A 15,173-nucleotide genomic window follows, 5' to 3' on the forward strand; every position below is an offset into this window, starting at 1 on the left:
AAAAAAGAAAAAAAGGGGGGACAGAAAGAAAATTGAAAAATGAAAAAAAAAATAGATGACAGAAAGAAAGAAATAAACGAATGTCAAGAGAAGGAAAGAAAATAGAAAATGTGAAAGATATATAGAAAAAAAAGAATGAATGAATGAAAAAAAACGAAAGTCAGAACAGGAATGCAGTATGGGTAGAAGTACATATACTATCGTTTTAACCGGACAAATTAAGATGTCATTCATTGGTGGATTTCTGGAATGACAGAAACGAAAGATTTGTCAAACGTAACGATAAATCAGGTTTAATTTCAGACAAATTTAAGAATTCTCCCTGAAGACATTATTAGAGGAAAGTCTCCTCAGTCAACCCCTATACTCGGTAAGCCTACACAACTGATTCTGGATGAGACAAAACAAAAAAGAAAACCGTCTCAGAATCATTCTACTTTTTGCCCTTGGGCGCCATAATTTTGTGGAATCGACAACAAGCACAAATTGAAATCGAGGCAAGTACAGGAGAGGTTATGACCTATATCCATGAAATGTATGGAGCCTCCAGCCGACTGGCCCCCGTAACTCTCGGCTGCCTGCACCTGTTGTGAAGTGGTCTCCCCGAGGAATCCCCTGGTCCGTTTTACATGTTTTGGATATGCATTTTAGATAGAAGTTTTAGTCGAGGTTCGGAGAGGGGAGCAGTTAAAACAAGTTCACCTTATTAAAGAGTGGTATGACTTCATTTTTTTAAATGACACTGCATGAAAAGAATGTCCATGTTGAAATAGGGTGTTATTAAGAAAAAAATCTAATCATTTAAGTAAAGCAAATGAAGAAATAAAAATCCGATCCGTTTAGTGATCAATCAAAATTACTTTAAGAACCCCTGTTTAATGATATATAATGAATTGTACTTATTATTGTACTACTTCATGTATTTAGATTTTGGATAAGAAGAATTAGGTTGTAAATGTGAAGTCTGCAAAATATGTGTAAGTGGTTAGGGCCAGAATATTTAGGAGCGTGGTAGCGTGCGTGTAAGTGCGCGCACGTGGGGGTGTGTGGGTGTTTATGTGAGTGGGGAGTTGATGTGAAGTCTTTTCATTCTAAATGACAAAGTAATGGTAACATACCTCTAGAAAGCAACTCTTTCCATTTGACACTCTTCTTTATTTCGTCCTTCCCATTTATTCTCTTTGTATCTTTCTCACTGCCCCCGTAATACAACCTTGGTTATAGTATGTATATCAAATCAAGCCCTACATATTATATTCTCAAAGAATGCCCTTGTATTCTTTATGCTAATTATATGGTATAAAATGGGCTAATTCATGAAGTTATAACTGGTAAATATTAAAGAGACGATAATCCAATACCGTGAATTAAACAAACTTAAAATTAATCTCTGGAACTATTTTAAGCATACCCCCCAAATCATGTTATTTATATAGAGTAAAATCAAACATATCAAACATACTAAACACCGATTCTTTTTTTTTATTTATCGAAGTGCATATCAAACAGTTATTCTGAAAGTCATTTTAAGCTTCGCATACTTATACAAAAACACACGATCAGGATTTAATAAGATAAGCCAAAAATTGGCAAACGCTCACGAGGCCTATTTATTCTATGTAAAATGTCTACATATTCCAAACTATGTTCCGATTGTGTGAACCACTGTCTGTCTCCAGACGAAACGTTGAAGGGGTAATCATTATTGTACTCATTATGTTGTGGTGGAAAGGGGCGGTTCTTTATATTCAAACCTATGAAAATTTTATTCATGTAAAATTTCAAATGATAAAGTAGCATTTGGTGTAGAAAATCACCAATGCTCTCATTTGCATGAAAGGAATCACTGTGTTGTGGTATTGCTGTTTTATCAATTTAAAAATGGCATATCTAATCAAGTATTCTCAGCACTCACATAATTCCATCCAAATGCAAATTTGATTTGCATAAACATAGACAAATCAAACAAGGATAACAGCGGAAAATCATGCTATTGGTAAGTCTGTGATCATGTCCATGTGTAATGTTGTATTAGTGTGCAATGTATAAATATCCCCATCCACTAGGGGATTGTCGATATGAATTAAGACAATTGGTGTTTGACTTGGCTTCGATGAGCTCGATGTCGGTCAGATACGTATACTTCGGCTCGTTCTTCGTTGCAGATACTGTTCTTCGAGTGCTGTAGGTGATATCATCATATGGAGAAAGGAGAACTTGAGCGGTTGTATCTTGCACCGGGTCTTACAAATAAAATGTAGGCTACGATGAAGACAGGTGAGAACATACATACGGTTATTGCACCACACTCACACACCCTGGAAACAGAAACTACGCTAAGGCGCCCGAGGCTGATAAAGGTTCCACACTGAGCAAGGAGAATGAAGCATCACATGCAGTGCGCGCGTAATCTGATACGGTAAACCATCCCTTGTGCAGGGTCGTACATTCTTAACCCGCCCTCGCGGCTACCGTACAATTCTTGTTCCGCCTCTGGTTTCCATCTTCAATCGCCCAAGAGTAACCCAATAACACGCGTCCTCTTGCTGAATTAAGCGACGGTTTCCACTGGGCCAACTTTGTACACACACAAGTGATCTGGTTCAATACACTTGGTTTGGTTTCAGAAATGGCGCCTGTAATTACTTCTTTTCTCAGTAAGGATTGTTTATTTTGTCTCTGCGGTTCTGCTTTGTAGCGACGTTTTCGGCAACTAGTTCACATTTAGCCACACGTCGATATGTGCTTTAGTTCTTGAGGGCATGCACACATCGTCTAACTTTCCGAAAGACAAGCCCTTTTGATAGAATAGCCCAATTTCATTAAAATTGCGTATCAAAAGTGACGCATTTACAATGGCAGCTGCAGCCGGGGAATGGAATCTTAGAGGTTCATAATTTTCTATGTCGATTTCATCAATCATCCTCTATCTGTCTATTAGTTAATCGGGGTAATAAATAAATAGAATTCTACGACACAGACTTCTTCTTACGATATTCTTCACTCTCCTGTTTTCCTCTTCCCTTTTCCCCTTTCTCATCTTTTCCAACTTTCCCCTTACTTCTTGAAAAAAAATCTTAGCTAACGGTCACTCATGAAACCTAAAGCGCCGCCACTGACCTTAAGAAATTGAAACACCCATCGAGAATGGAAAATTGTGAGAAATGATTATTAAAGTAAAGCGTCTAAGGAAAGCTATTTTACAATTTTTGGCTTCGCAATTTCGGGTGATAACTTCGAAAGACGATCTTCTTTAGATGTTAAGTTGATTGTGTAATATGTTCCATTGTGCAGAGGTGGAAGCTCGGTGAAGACAGTGACCATGTAACTCTCCCCTTGTAATCATAGGGTCGTATGTTAGAGTTCCATAATGGCCTAGCGTCATTGGCAATGCGTCAATTTATACTTTCTAACTCTCTACCAAGGTAGCACTATTTTGATAGTAATAGACGCAGTAGAAGTAGTAGTCGTAGTAGTCGTCGTCGTAGTAGTAGTAGTAGCAGCAGCAGTAGTAGTAGTAGTAATAGTAGCAGTAGTAGCAGTAGTAGTAGTAGTAGTAGTAGTAGTAGTAGTAGTAGTAGTAGTAGTAGTAGTAGTAGTAGTAGTAGTAGCAGCAGTAGCAGTATAATAGTAGTAGTAGTAAAAGTAGTAGTAGCAGTAGTAGTAGCAGCAGCAGCAGCAGCAGTAGCAGTAGTAGTAGTAGTAGTAGTAGTAGTAGTAGTATAGTAGTAGTATCAATAAAAACAATACAACGGTTTTTCTTGCCATTTCCATTATTATCGTTGTAATGCTCAGATGTAAATCAGCATCATTTTTAGAAACAATACACTTGTATACTTAAAAAAAAACACTGTCTCCAGTTTAACCAATCGTCTTCAGGTTTAAATATTGTTGAGTCTCACTTTAAACTACTTGCTTGACTGACACCACCCCCCGCAAAAGAAAAAAATCTATGGTGTTTAATATCATCGTTGGTATTTAACTGCAGATGGAGAGCCCCTTGATATTGACCAAACGTTTTTGATTAATCTATCAGAATATATATCACTACGAAACATGTCGAGGGTAATAAAACCTCTTTGTTTCAAAATCAACCCCTCTGTATTTAAACCAAGTCTGTCGTTATTACGTAATATTAGTTAGCGTCTTGATGCGGCTTCGTCTAAACGATGAATCGTTTATTACCAGCGTTAATTAAACGTGCGTGCCTCGTCTTATTTTCAAATCATTATTCATTATTATTGAATGGATGTTAAATTTGACCTAGGTTTGACAATACCACTGTTCAATGCATATCCGGAACCATGTCATGTTCGTTTAGTTGAACAAACGGTTTGAGATATGATTGTTATCTTTTTACTTTCCACGACTTAATGAAAACTCATCGGTGGTAGTTCGATATTTAAGGTCAAGTCCAACACAACAGAAAATTGAATTGAATACAAAGAGGAATTAAATCAAGCATAATGCTGAACTGTAAGCATATCACATTTTTGGGGGGGGTATTCTTAAACATTCCATAAATTTGAAGGCTTCCTAAATAAGTATATCATTGGTCGCAACACACCAAGATTTAGTGCCTCGCAAGGAAGTTGAGTTGCAACTGAACGCATATCAAAGGATGTTTACTTGATTGTTCACTTTCATCTTAAATTCAACGTAAGCATGGAAAGTTCATTGTAACGCCCCATATACAACTATTGCTTAGTCATTGCTAGGTTCAGCTTATGTTGCCAAGTGCCTAAATTTAAGTATTGAACTTCAGACGATTGATGGGACTAAGGCTGATGCACAGACAATGTAGAGGCGCCGTTCTTGTTCTTCTAAACGCTCGTCTAAACCAAATGATATCACTTACAGACTGTTGATCATGTTGATAGTCTGGGAAAGAGATCGGCCGGCCGGGAGCTGTCGGAAAGCATTTCACAGTAAAAAAAATCGTGACTAAAGTTAGACAATTTCATTAAAAAATAGTATGATGCTAAAATGCTAGATCTAGAATTCTATGACGATGGGGATTTCCTGAATGAATTATTTTTTTTTGTTAGAAAAAATAAAAAGCTGATTGGTGATACGTTAATAATGATTGTTATGTCAACAATGATATGGTGGGGTCTACGTTAGTGACTCTATGAACCTCTTATCGTAGTGAAAATAGATAAAAACACACTAAAAGATGGATTTGATATCACCCACACGCACAAGTTTCGTCCTTGCCTCTGCTCAATTTGCAGGAAACTAGCCGAGTATATGCAATGTTACCATGAAAGTAAACTCAAGCTGACTCGGTAGAACTGACAATCATTACCATTCTGCCAATTGTCGATTGTCTCTTGTTTATGCCTTCTACTTTTCTTCCAACGACCGATATTTGTCACCGACCAGCGTTCATTTCCCATCGTTTGATGGGTTTTCATCGATTTAAATATGAATTTGTGTAAGTGATATGGTATAATGTTGATACATGCCTGCTTTTATTTGCGCTGCAAGTTCGCCGGACAGTTGGGTGAACCGGTTCGTCAAGTTTGTAGAATTGACAGCCGGGTAACGCAACACAGCGAGTAAACATAGGACTAATATCACAGAAGATCGATTCGAATTCAAACCTCACACTCAATCAGGGTGCTGGAGATATTAAACAACCTGCGACAGTTCATGCAATTTATGGCTTAACTTTCAAGACTACATCTACTAAACCAACGTGTTATTGGTATTGCGACGGCTGCTGTTGCTGCTTCCATTACTACTACTACTACTGCTACTACTGCTGCTACTACTACTACGGAGTAAACAAATGCTAAACTGATACTCCTACAATTATACCAATCTTGCAGCTATGTTTCTACTGCTAAGATTGTTCATGTTAAAAAGTAAATATTAATGCTATTCCTGTACTTCTTCAGCTACAACCAGCTCTTCTTCATATTTTTCCACTCCATACTGATCTTTCTATATCGAACATCCATTTCCCTTCTTTTCATTTTCCCTAATTTTTCTTCTTCTTTTCTTAATTATCTTCATCTATTTCTACTACCGCTAAGTCTGGGTGATATATTTCAACATGTCTATATATTTTTGGCTCTATGACCCAATATTCATTCTTTCGTTTTCATCTCTCCCTCACGCACACACACACCGACCCTTGCGGAACACACATGCACTATGGGATGACTGGGGAAGCAGCATAATGGAATGCGAGCAAAATCTAAAATCATTTGATGAAAGAGAGGCAAGAGACACAAACACATCAATGAAACGAAATATACAGTGCGTATCAAAAAAAAGTTTACACTTTGAAAAAGCCCTGGGAATTAAAAAATATACAACATGTGGGTAATTTTTTCACATATAATCTTTGGTTTGGGTCTCATCTATCCAATGAAAGTAAAAGTTTTGACAGAATGTTACACTTGAGTGAGCACTGTCCATTTTTGTAAATCTCGCAGAAATCTCTTTGCGCAGAAATGCTCGTTTTCACGCTGTGTCAAGGGGAAATGGCGAAATCAAACTTACCCTGCGAAACATTTCTCATACGTTTCCCAATGCACTTTTTGTCAATTGTAATAAATGGATACATTCAAGCATTTTGTAACATTTTTTGCCACCAAAATTGAAATTTAAACACTTAGTAAGCAAAACCTTTACCCTTTTTGTGCCAACTGGATCTGAGGACATAACTAAATCTGAACAAAAGTTTATATCAGACATCTCCAGCATTTTTTCACTAAGTTTTCATCATTTAAAGTGGGTTCACATTTCATTTTTCATTTAATTATTGTTTCTCCACAATTTTTTCCAAGCTTGACAATGATTAACAAAATGAAAATCAAGCCTAAGCCATTTCATGTAAATCACAGCTCAGTGTATGGCAAATATCGTCACGATGGCCTCTGTGTTTGGGGGAGTTGGGTGGGGCGCAATGCACTCTTCGAAGTGTTTCGGGCAAGGAAACAAGCTAAAAATGTAAAAGATATCTTCAAATCAATTTTACTAGCTAAATTCAACGTGTTCTTCATGATTAATGTCTACTTTTATTCGCATAACTATTTCAAAGTTCTGCGCAAATCATTTTCCACCATCTTTTCAAAAGTAAGTGGTGCTCACTCAAGCGGAACTATTTTTCGACAGTTATATCGTCATTTGTTTAAATGGATCTGTATTAAAGTTAAAATGTGGAAAAATCTTCAGAATATTACAAATGTATAATTTTACAGGATTTTTTCAAAGTGTAAACTTTTTTTTGATACGCACTGTAGAGGGGAGGGTTAGGGTTAGAACAGAGTATGTGAGGCAGTCTCTGTCTGCGTCTGGGTGTTAATGTAAAACATAAAGGGAAGATGAGCAAGAGTGAGTGATGAAGAAATGTGTGTGGGTGAACAGGTGCGAGTGTGGGTTGATTGTTATGTGTGACACACAGAGAAAACAGATGGGTGAGTGTATGTGTGGGTGAGGCATTCTAAAAATAAGCAAATAAGAGGATGGCGTGTGTACATGAGAAAGACCTAGGTTGTTGAGTATGTGTGTGTGTGTGTGTGTGTGCGTGTTTATAACGCAATTCAATAACTAGTTACAATGAATTGTGTGTTTCTTTGAGGGTGAGAGTAAAATGGATCCTCCTCAAAAAGAACCAGTATATGGGTGCGTTAAGGAAGGATCAGAATATGGCTGTTGGGTGTGTGGGTGTGGATGTGCGATGTTTTGTTCCTGTTTTGTGTTATTGTTATAACATAATACAACAATTACTAGCGTCTGTATTTCGCGTTTACTTGTGGATGTGAGAGAAAAGGTTCATACGAGAAAAATGGGATGTGAACTCTATAGCGAGGGAACGAGAGTTTATAGTCCGAATGGGTGGGGGTGTGAGTGTTCGTTTGTGAGATTACTAAAAACTCAAGAGAGAAAGTTTGTGTGCCCTCTGAGCGGGTCAAAGAGTAAAGTGATTGTACGAGGAAGAAAATCACTGTGTGGGGTGTTTATATTAGAGTTTAAGATCAAGACAACACGGTGATCATATGTAGGGGTGGGTGTGCGTGTGTTTTTATTTGAGAAATTAGTAATATGGAATGCGTGTGGAGTTGTGAGAGCAAGTGGGAGTGATCCTTAGAGAGAGAAAACATGATGATGGGATGGTTAGCATCGAGGGGAAGAAAGCTGGTGGAAGTGCGTTTTTCTGTAGAATAGCGCGAAAGGGTGGAACGTGTAATGTATGGACTGTGTGAGGGTGTGTGTGTGTGTTTGTTTGTTTGTGCATGGAATATAATAAAGAAAGAGTTTGGGCGTTGCAAGTGCTTACAGATTTTTTGAGAAAGCGCCACAACTAAGATTTGGGGTTGGTGGTGGTGTGGGTGTGAGCATTTCGATACAAGAACACGAATGGCTGATGCGTGTGCGTGTGCGCGTAGATGTTAAATTGTGTAAGAGAGCGCCACAAGGAAGATGAAGGAAATAATAGTTGGGTGGGAATGTGGGTGCGTGAAGGTGTATGTGGGTGTGTGCGCGTGCGTGTGTGGACGATAGCGGTGGAGACAGAGAGACTCGCAAATGAGAACGAGGGTGTATTCGCTGGGCATCGTAGGTACAGGGCTTGGGGCTATTCAGTGCATTTATCGATTGATAACAAGAGGTAGAGTGCTTACTTGAAACCAGCCTATTCATTACCTTCCACCACCCGTCGCCCGCCATTTTAAGTTTCGCTTTCTTCAGGTCGCAAAAACTTTTCTTTTCCAAAAAAATCTGGAGCAGAGTTAGTCAACGTGACAGAGTTTGCTTGAAATATGAATATCAATTGAATTTCTCTGCTAAACGTTATTGCTAAACGTGTCAGGGCGATTTCGTCAGGAATGACATTCGATTTAATTTGAAATGAATATCACACGCATTTTTTAACTAAAAAAGATTCGAACAATAATATTTCATGATTTTTTTTAATTCTCTCCCTTTTCTAGCATTTTTGCCGGGTTTTTATTATTTATTTGTACTTTTGTTTTATGCTATATTTTTGTTTGAACCTTTTAGGGTTCTAATGGGGCTTTTGTGAGTGTTTAAGAGGGTCTCTAATAACTGAAAACCAGCCGTGATTTAAGCACAATCCCTAAGTAAAATATTCTAGTAGGTAGAATCAACCTCCAGTTTGCCGGGTAGAACATTGGATTTACTGTTATATTGCCTAATTTCCTCAAACCACATAGTAAGATATCAAGTATTATGTAACATGGTTTGGAAACCTCAGACACCAATTAAAAGTTCGTACTGCCCGATATTGACTTAAATGAATGATTAAGTTGACTCGAATGAGAGCTTCTGACACCCTTACCACTTGAAGTGACAAATAGTAAGACTTTATGTAAAAATACTCATCAAATTCACTTTACATGTATAGAGAGTATGAATGATGCAACTTGTATTTCTCTTTGAATGCTAAATTGGAGTTACTAGAACGCGGTATTCTACGGATACGCTCCGTTACATTAATAGTTGGTTTCAATCTCAATCGTATCAGTTGAAATACTTCATTTCATGGAAGCAGAGTATCAATTAACGTTCTGTAAAATCAGAAGGTTTTAATGCGCCTGATAATTTCTGCATCAACCTTACGATTCTTTGCTCTAGTTTGTTAAAAATTATCTAATTATGGATAGCTATATGCCCTTGTAGGAGCTCTGGCCTCTGGTTAAAGACATTCGAACCACTTTAGGAAGTTCGACAACCTTATCATGTTTGTGCATAATTACGAGGACGGTTGAAATTAGCGCCCAAGCCGACGCTCACAGTCTATAGCACATCTTAGTTGCCATGGTAATGTATTTCCTGTCCGAAAAGTTCACTAAGTTTTCCATGGTGTACCATCTCGCCTTGTTCACAAGACCGACACCCTTTGATCTCCACAATGTCATGGGATGCATGAAGGAAGAATGCCGTCGAGTTCCCGCTCTTTAAAGAATCGACATGCCACTTTGTTCTCCAAATCCGAAGTATCCTTGTTCTATCTTGTTCAAAAATTTCTTCTTTGTTAAACATAGATGGTTTTCCACCTATTGAGCATCACCATTTTTGTGAAATTATTATCACGCAATTTCATTGCTTGACTTGTACAATACCTAATTTTCTTCACAATCTTATAAAGTGAAGGCATTAATAAGAGTGTTGCGCTCTGTGATCGGTGAAAAAAGGACACGTTCTGGCATCGATATAGTTCAAAGTTATCTCACGCAGCGTTACGCCCACGAGTAGCATCGGATATAGAATTCGGAACAGTCTAATCTAGTTTTCGTGCATAGCGAGGTGAATGACCGAAGAATCAGAACCTGGGAAATTCACTTTTGATATTGGCGATACTATTAAAAACAAACAAAAGAACCTAGAACTTATTATCTCTAGAATTATTAAATCAGTACCACGTATTAACATCATCACCACCAGCAACACCATCATCCTCGTCATCATCATCGACATTATCTTCTTCATCATCATCGCCGTCGTCGTCGTCAGTGACACTGTCGTCATCATCATTACCACCATCGCCATCATAATGATTTTAATATTGACTTGTTCAATAGGTTCAAAGGTGATGATAGTGTTAACGAATCGCAGTTGCTCCGGTATGCTGGGAGGTGCCTCTTTTTGTCATTCCATTTTTAATTATTTAACAAATACTTTAATTAGACATTTTCCACCCTCTTAACAAATTCATCCCAAATCGATTGACTATGTTATGTCCAATCGCAAAAACCTGGGTCCGCCCTTGACTATCGCAAATCATTAATATTGATATTTCCATTGGTCTTTTGATTATCATAATGATCGCATTAACAATTACTAAAATGAAATGATAAAACATACTGACCTAGATTTAAAAATGGATTAAGATTTCAAACGGGAATGAATAGGAAAAAACAAGGAGGTGATAGTGTGTGGAGATCGTTTATTTCATGGTTGATTTAATAATTAATCTGCAAATACCAATAAAAAACCTATGATGCTTAATCAAAACTATCTTTACTTTATTTGTTTCAATTAAACAAAAAAAATCGAAAATATATTTGAGAAAAAAACCCTTTTAAATATATCAAATAAAGTGGTGCATTGGCCTGTAAAATAGTCTAAAAGAAGAAAACATGAGGGATTGATAGGGGAAGATATGAATGAATATAATTTGGACAATTTTAATGAGAACGTTGTGGACTTAATCGTATACAGTGGGACATAGAATGGGACATTTTCTTTTTTTTGTTAACAAAACAATAATCATGATATAAATTAACATAAACGGCCATGATATAAGATATCGAATAAAAATTAGGAAAAGGGCTGGAAAATATTTGCTTTGATTTTAAAGAGTAGGATTACTACACCCAGCAATGGGTTTGGGATGACAGCTACTTCATGGGATTTTTTTCTATCAAATAGAAGAAATATATGAAATATGATGAAATACCCAATTTGGAGATGTCAATAAAAGGAATGTAGCAAGTGTGGTCTGTGACTCGTTATAGGTGCTAACAGATCCATGGACAGGGGGCTCAAGAAAACCAAGATATAAAAACTGAGACGAAGAGGAAAGGCCGAAATAAGGGCACCGAACTTACCCCCCACCGGATTCATATTAAAGGCATAAACCTTATCCTGCTTCGGACCTCCGGGTGCCACAGCGTTATCCATATTGGTACGAATCAGGACACACAATCACCTACATGCACTGCATAAAAGAGAGAGAGAGAGAGGGAAAGAAGAAATGAATGTATACGATATCACATTACAAAGGTGGGAATACCTAAATATTGATGCTTTCCGGCAAAATGCCGTTGCGCGGTTGCCTTGACAACTGCTTAGTGTCTGCAAAGATTCTGGAGTAAGAGGTTGGCTGGGGGTAATGATCAAGAATCCAGCCTTTTACTCCAAAATAATAGTACAAGGAATTTTTACAGTTATAGTTGACAGATCGACTCAAGTATAACTTAACTACAAAGAACTAGACAAGATATGGTAAGGTAGTAGGCCTAAGTATTACCTTTTGTATGTAAAAAAAAACGTTGATAGAATTGACAAGAACTCGATTGGTGACATTGAAACACAATTCAATACAGGAAGGAAACGAAGCTTGGAAGTTTGAAAAAATAAAATAATCAATGGTGGACTAATTGTATTCAAAGCATGTAATACACTTTCATAACGACCAAACTTAGAAGCGTTGAGAAGATGCTATTCAATCAAGCTTTGAATATCAGTGGTGATATTATTATTCCGATGCTGATGATGCGAAATCGAATATATCGATCGACCTTAAGTTTTTAATTGATCATAATTGAACAGCACTCAAACACTTGTTTTGATAAGAACTGAATACACATTTAGAAAAAATAATACTGGAATCACTTATCTTGTTCATATAATATTTGTAATGTACATAATACCACCAAAAGCCTATTCAGAGGTAATTTATACTCAATTAACCTGTATTGTTTAGAAATACATAGTAACATAAGGCAGTGTCTATATGTTTCTGTAGGCCAACAGTGTTGTCCTACGCCATCCATCTACAGTACATGTGTTTATGCATTCCTGTAATTATGCGTGAAGCGTTGTGGCCCAGTGGATTAGTCTACGGACTCTGAAACAGAAGGTCGTGGGTTCGAATCCCAGCCATGGCGTAATTTCCTTCAGCAAGAAATTGATCCACAAAGTGCTGCACTCAACCCAGGTGAGGTAAATGGGTACCTGGCAGGAATTTATTCCTTGAAACGCAGCGCTAAAGCCAGGGTAATTATGCTGCATATACTGTAGAGCGCTTAGAAACTTCTGACAAAGTAATTATTAAGCGCTATATAAGCAAGTATAATTATTATTATTATTGGGGGGACACAGTACTTCTGTAAAGAGGTAACAATCGTACTTTTTAACAAGATGTTTGGTAAGACCCACCACGCGTTTGGACCTTCCATTTGCAAGGCGAATACTTGGACCACTCGGTACATCAAACTGTATTGGAATATAACTATTTCTAACAGGATTCGTTTCGAAGACTTTTTCATGGGCAATGATGAATTCGAGTTCCATAATACATGCAGATTCAGATTCACTTTGAAATATTTACAGATTTACAGTCTTATCTGTTAGATAGATTAGTTGAAGCCGTATCTGATCAGTGTTAACTGCAATAACGAAGAGGTGAAGTGAAATCTGGTCCAATAATTTATGATATCATATTTTGATCATTCTTTTTTTTTACTTTTCCTTGACCTAACTCCCCCTAACTCCTTATGTATATTCAATTTAAGATGAAGCATATATTGTAATGACGATCATATTTGTCATCCAATCAAAGACCATATGCATGTTTGGTTTACCAAGAATCTTAGTCTAGAACAGTATGAAGTCCGTGATCCTTGCCCGATTCAAGCTGTTTGGAAACTGCTAGAACTTTTTCTTCGACTGGTCTGCCCAAGTTTCGTCTTCTTGGTGTTCGCAAATGCACAAGGAGGTGTAAATCTCCCTGGTATATCAACTATATCGACGAGGGATAATTCTTGAGAGAAACCACACAACTGCATGGCATCAACGGGAATTTGACGAAAATAGAGCAAATCCATAGTTGGAATATCAGGTGCCCAACCGATGTAGAATAAAGCGCAGGTTCTTTATCTATGCCTGTAAACCCTAAGCGATGTGTGAAGGATAATATAAATGCATAAATTATACTATGTTACGACATTCGGTCTCCATCACCCCGATCATTCCGATCTAATGAACAACTAAAGTATACATTTGATAAAGAACAATTTCCAAATCAACAATTATAATTTACCTCAGTAACCATGGAAACAATATTTTTTGTCCGGTATGAAGAAGGCATATCGTAAGAATGAAATAGTAGTAAAAATTCAAACCGTCTCAGTTCAATCTTCCATTCCAAAAAGGAATGAACTGGTAAATTGGTAAACATCACTGATCAATATTCCTTTTTTCCATTGATATCGTTTATTCTATAAAGCATTCTGTTCATAAAGTAAATATTATAAAGCCTGTGAATCAATTCAGAAATCCATTAATGAAAATAGACTACTCACATTTTCACCATGCACTCACGTTTAAAAAATATTTACTATAATTAGAAGTGTCCTTCTCACAATGCTCCGAATTTTAATAGATATGCAAATAATTTTGTTTTCTGTTGAGTGTAGTTCTTAAGAAACAACAATGACTCTTTCTAAATGATCTCTTTTTTAACGCGAAATGTTGCTTTTCGTTGAATTTGAGTTATTAAAACATCTCCCTTTATACGGTTCCAATGATTCAAGCTAATATATTGATATGAAATTGTTTGAAATTATAACAACAACTTTTGGCTCACTATAACTTCATTGAAAGTACTTTGAACTTATATTTTGGAAGGGCAAGGTAAGGTCCCCGGTTATGGACTGCACGTCACAATGAACTTAAAAGGATATAATATGAGTGTACTCTCCAAGGTATATCATATTTGGTGGCATTACAACGTTGTGTTTATTTTCCGATCATATCGCCAGTGTTTAAAATCGATAAATATCCCTTTTCTTTTACTAATAAAGACATTATTTGCATCAGTTTACATACCAGTCTGATGAAAATCTGTGTAAAAATGGTCAGAAATTGGCGAAATTCGCAATCTGAATAATTGAGACGAAGCGAGCTCCTTTGCAGATTGACAAATCTCTACGTACAGAATCCAAGTGAAGAGTTCAGTTTGAGTTTAAACCATTCCAAAATCCAAGGCATTGACGACCGAGAAAGGCAATCAGGACCCTTTTCTCAACTTTCCTTCGGTCCACAAAAGAAAGGAGATAAAGAAAGGAGAGAGACAGCCAAGAAGGTAGCTCTTCCGCTAGGATCGTCTTAACCACCATCTGATTTCAAGCGCGCCACACGCAACAGGTCACTCCTTTCCAAATAAGAATTAACTTTCTTGCATGGCTCATGAGAGCATGCGCAAAGCATCTCTCTCCATCTTCCCTATCTATCTATCCCCCTCACGCAACACGACAACTCTTTCTTCCCTTTTCTCTCCCTCTCTATACATTGCTGGAACATTTCATGTTGCTTAATTATTTACATCATATATTAATTGATGAAAACATAGTCAATAAATATCTAGAGGATTTTTTTTTCAAAATAAGGAAGTTGTATTTCCAGAACAATTT

At 37.1% G+C, this 15,173-nt stretch overlaps 1 protein-coding gene across 2 annotated transcripts in view; it reads right to left on the bottom strand.

The window, feature by feature from the left end:
* The window catches only part of LOC121408659 (sodium-dependent dopamine transporter-like), a 69,132-nt gene that overhangs the window by 27,888 nt on the left and 26,071 nt on the right, over nucleotides 1-15,173 (bottom strand). The window contains exons 1-2 of one of the 2 annotated variants that reach the window (XM_041600198.1): nucleotides 14,590-14,880; nucleotides 11,586-11,695 (exon numbers count right to left, since the gene is read on the bottom strand). In XM_041600198.1, the coding sequence (XP_041456132.1) occupies nucleotides 11,586-11,658 (73 nt within the window). In that variant the 5' untranslated portion in view covers nucleotides 11,659-11,695; nucleotides 14,590-14,880. Of the gene's footprint in view, nucleotides 1-11,585; nucleotides 11,696-14,589; nucleotides 14,881-15,173 lie in introns of those variants that run through there. The other variant, XM_041600199.1, reaches the window with a different exon arrangement.

The sequence above is a fragment of the Lytechinus variegatus genome, chromosome 2 (assembly GCF_018143015.1).
Source record: "Lytechinus variegatus isolate NC3 chromosome 2, Lvar_3.0, whole genome shotgun sequence".
Classification (NCBI taxonomy): Eukaryota; Metazoa; Echinodermata; class Echinoidea; order Temnopleuroida; family Toxopneustidae; genus Lytechinus; species Lytechinus variegatus.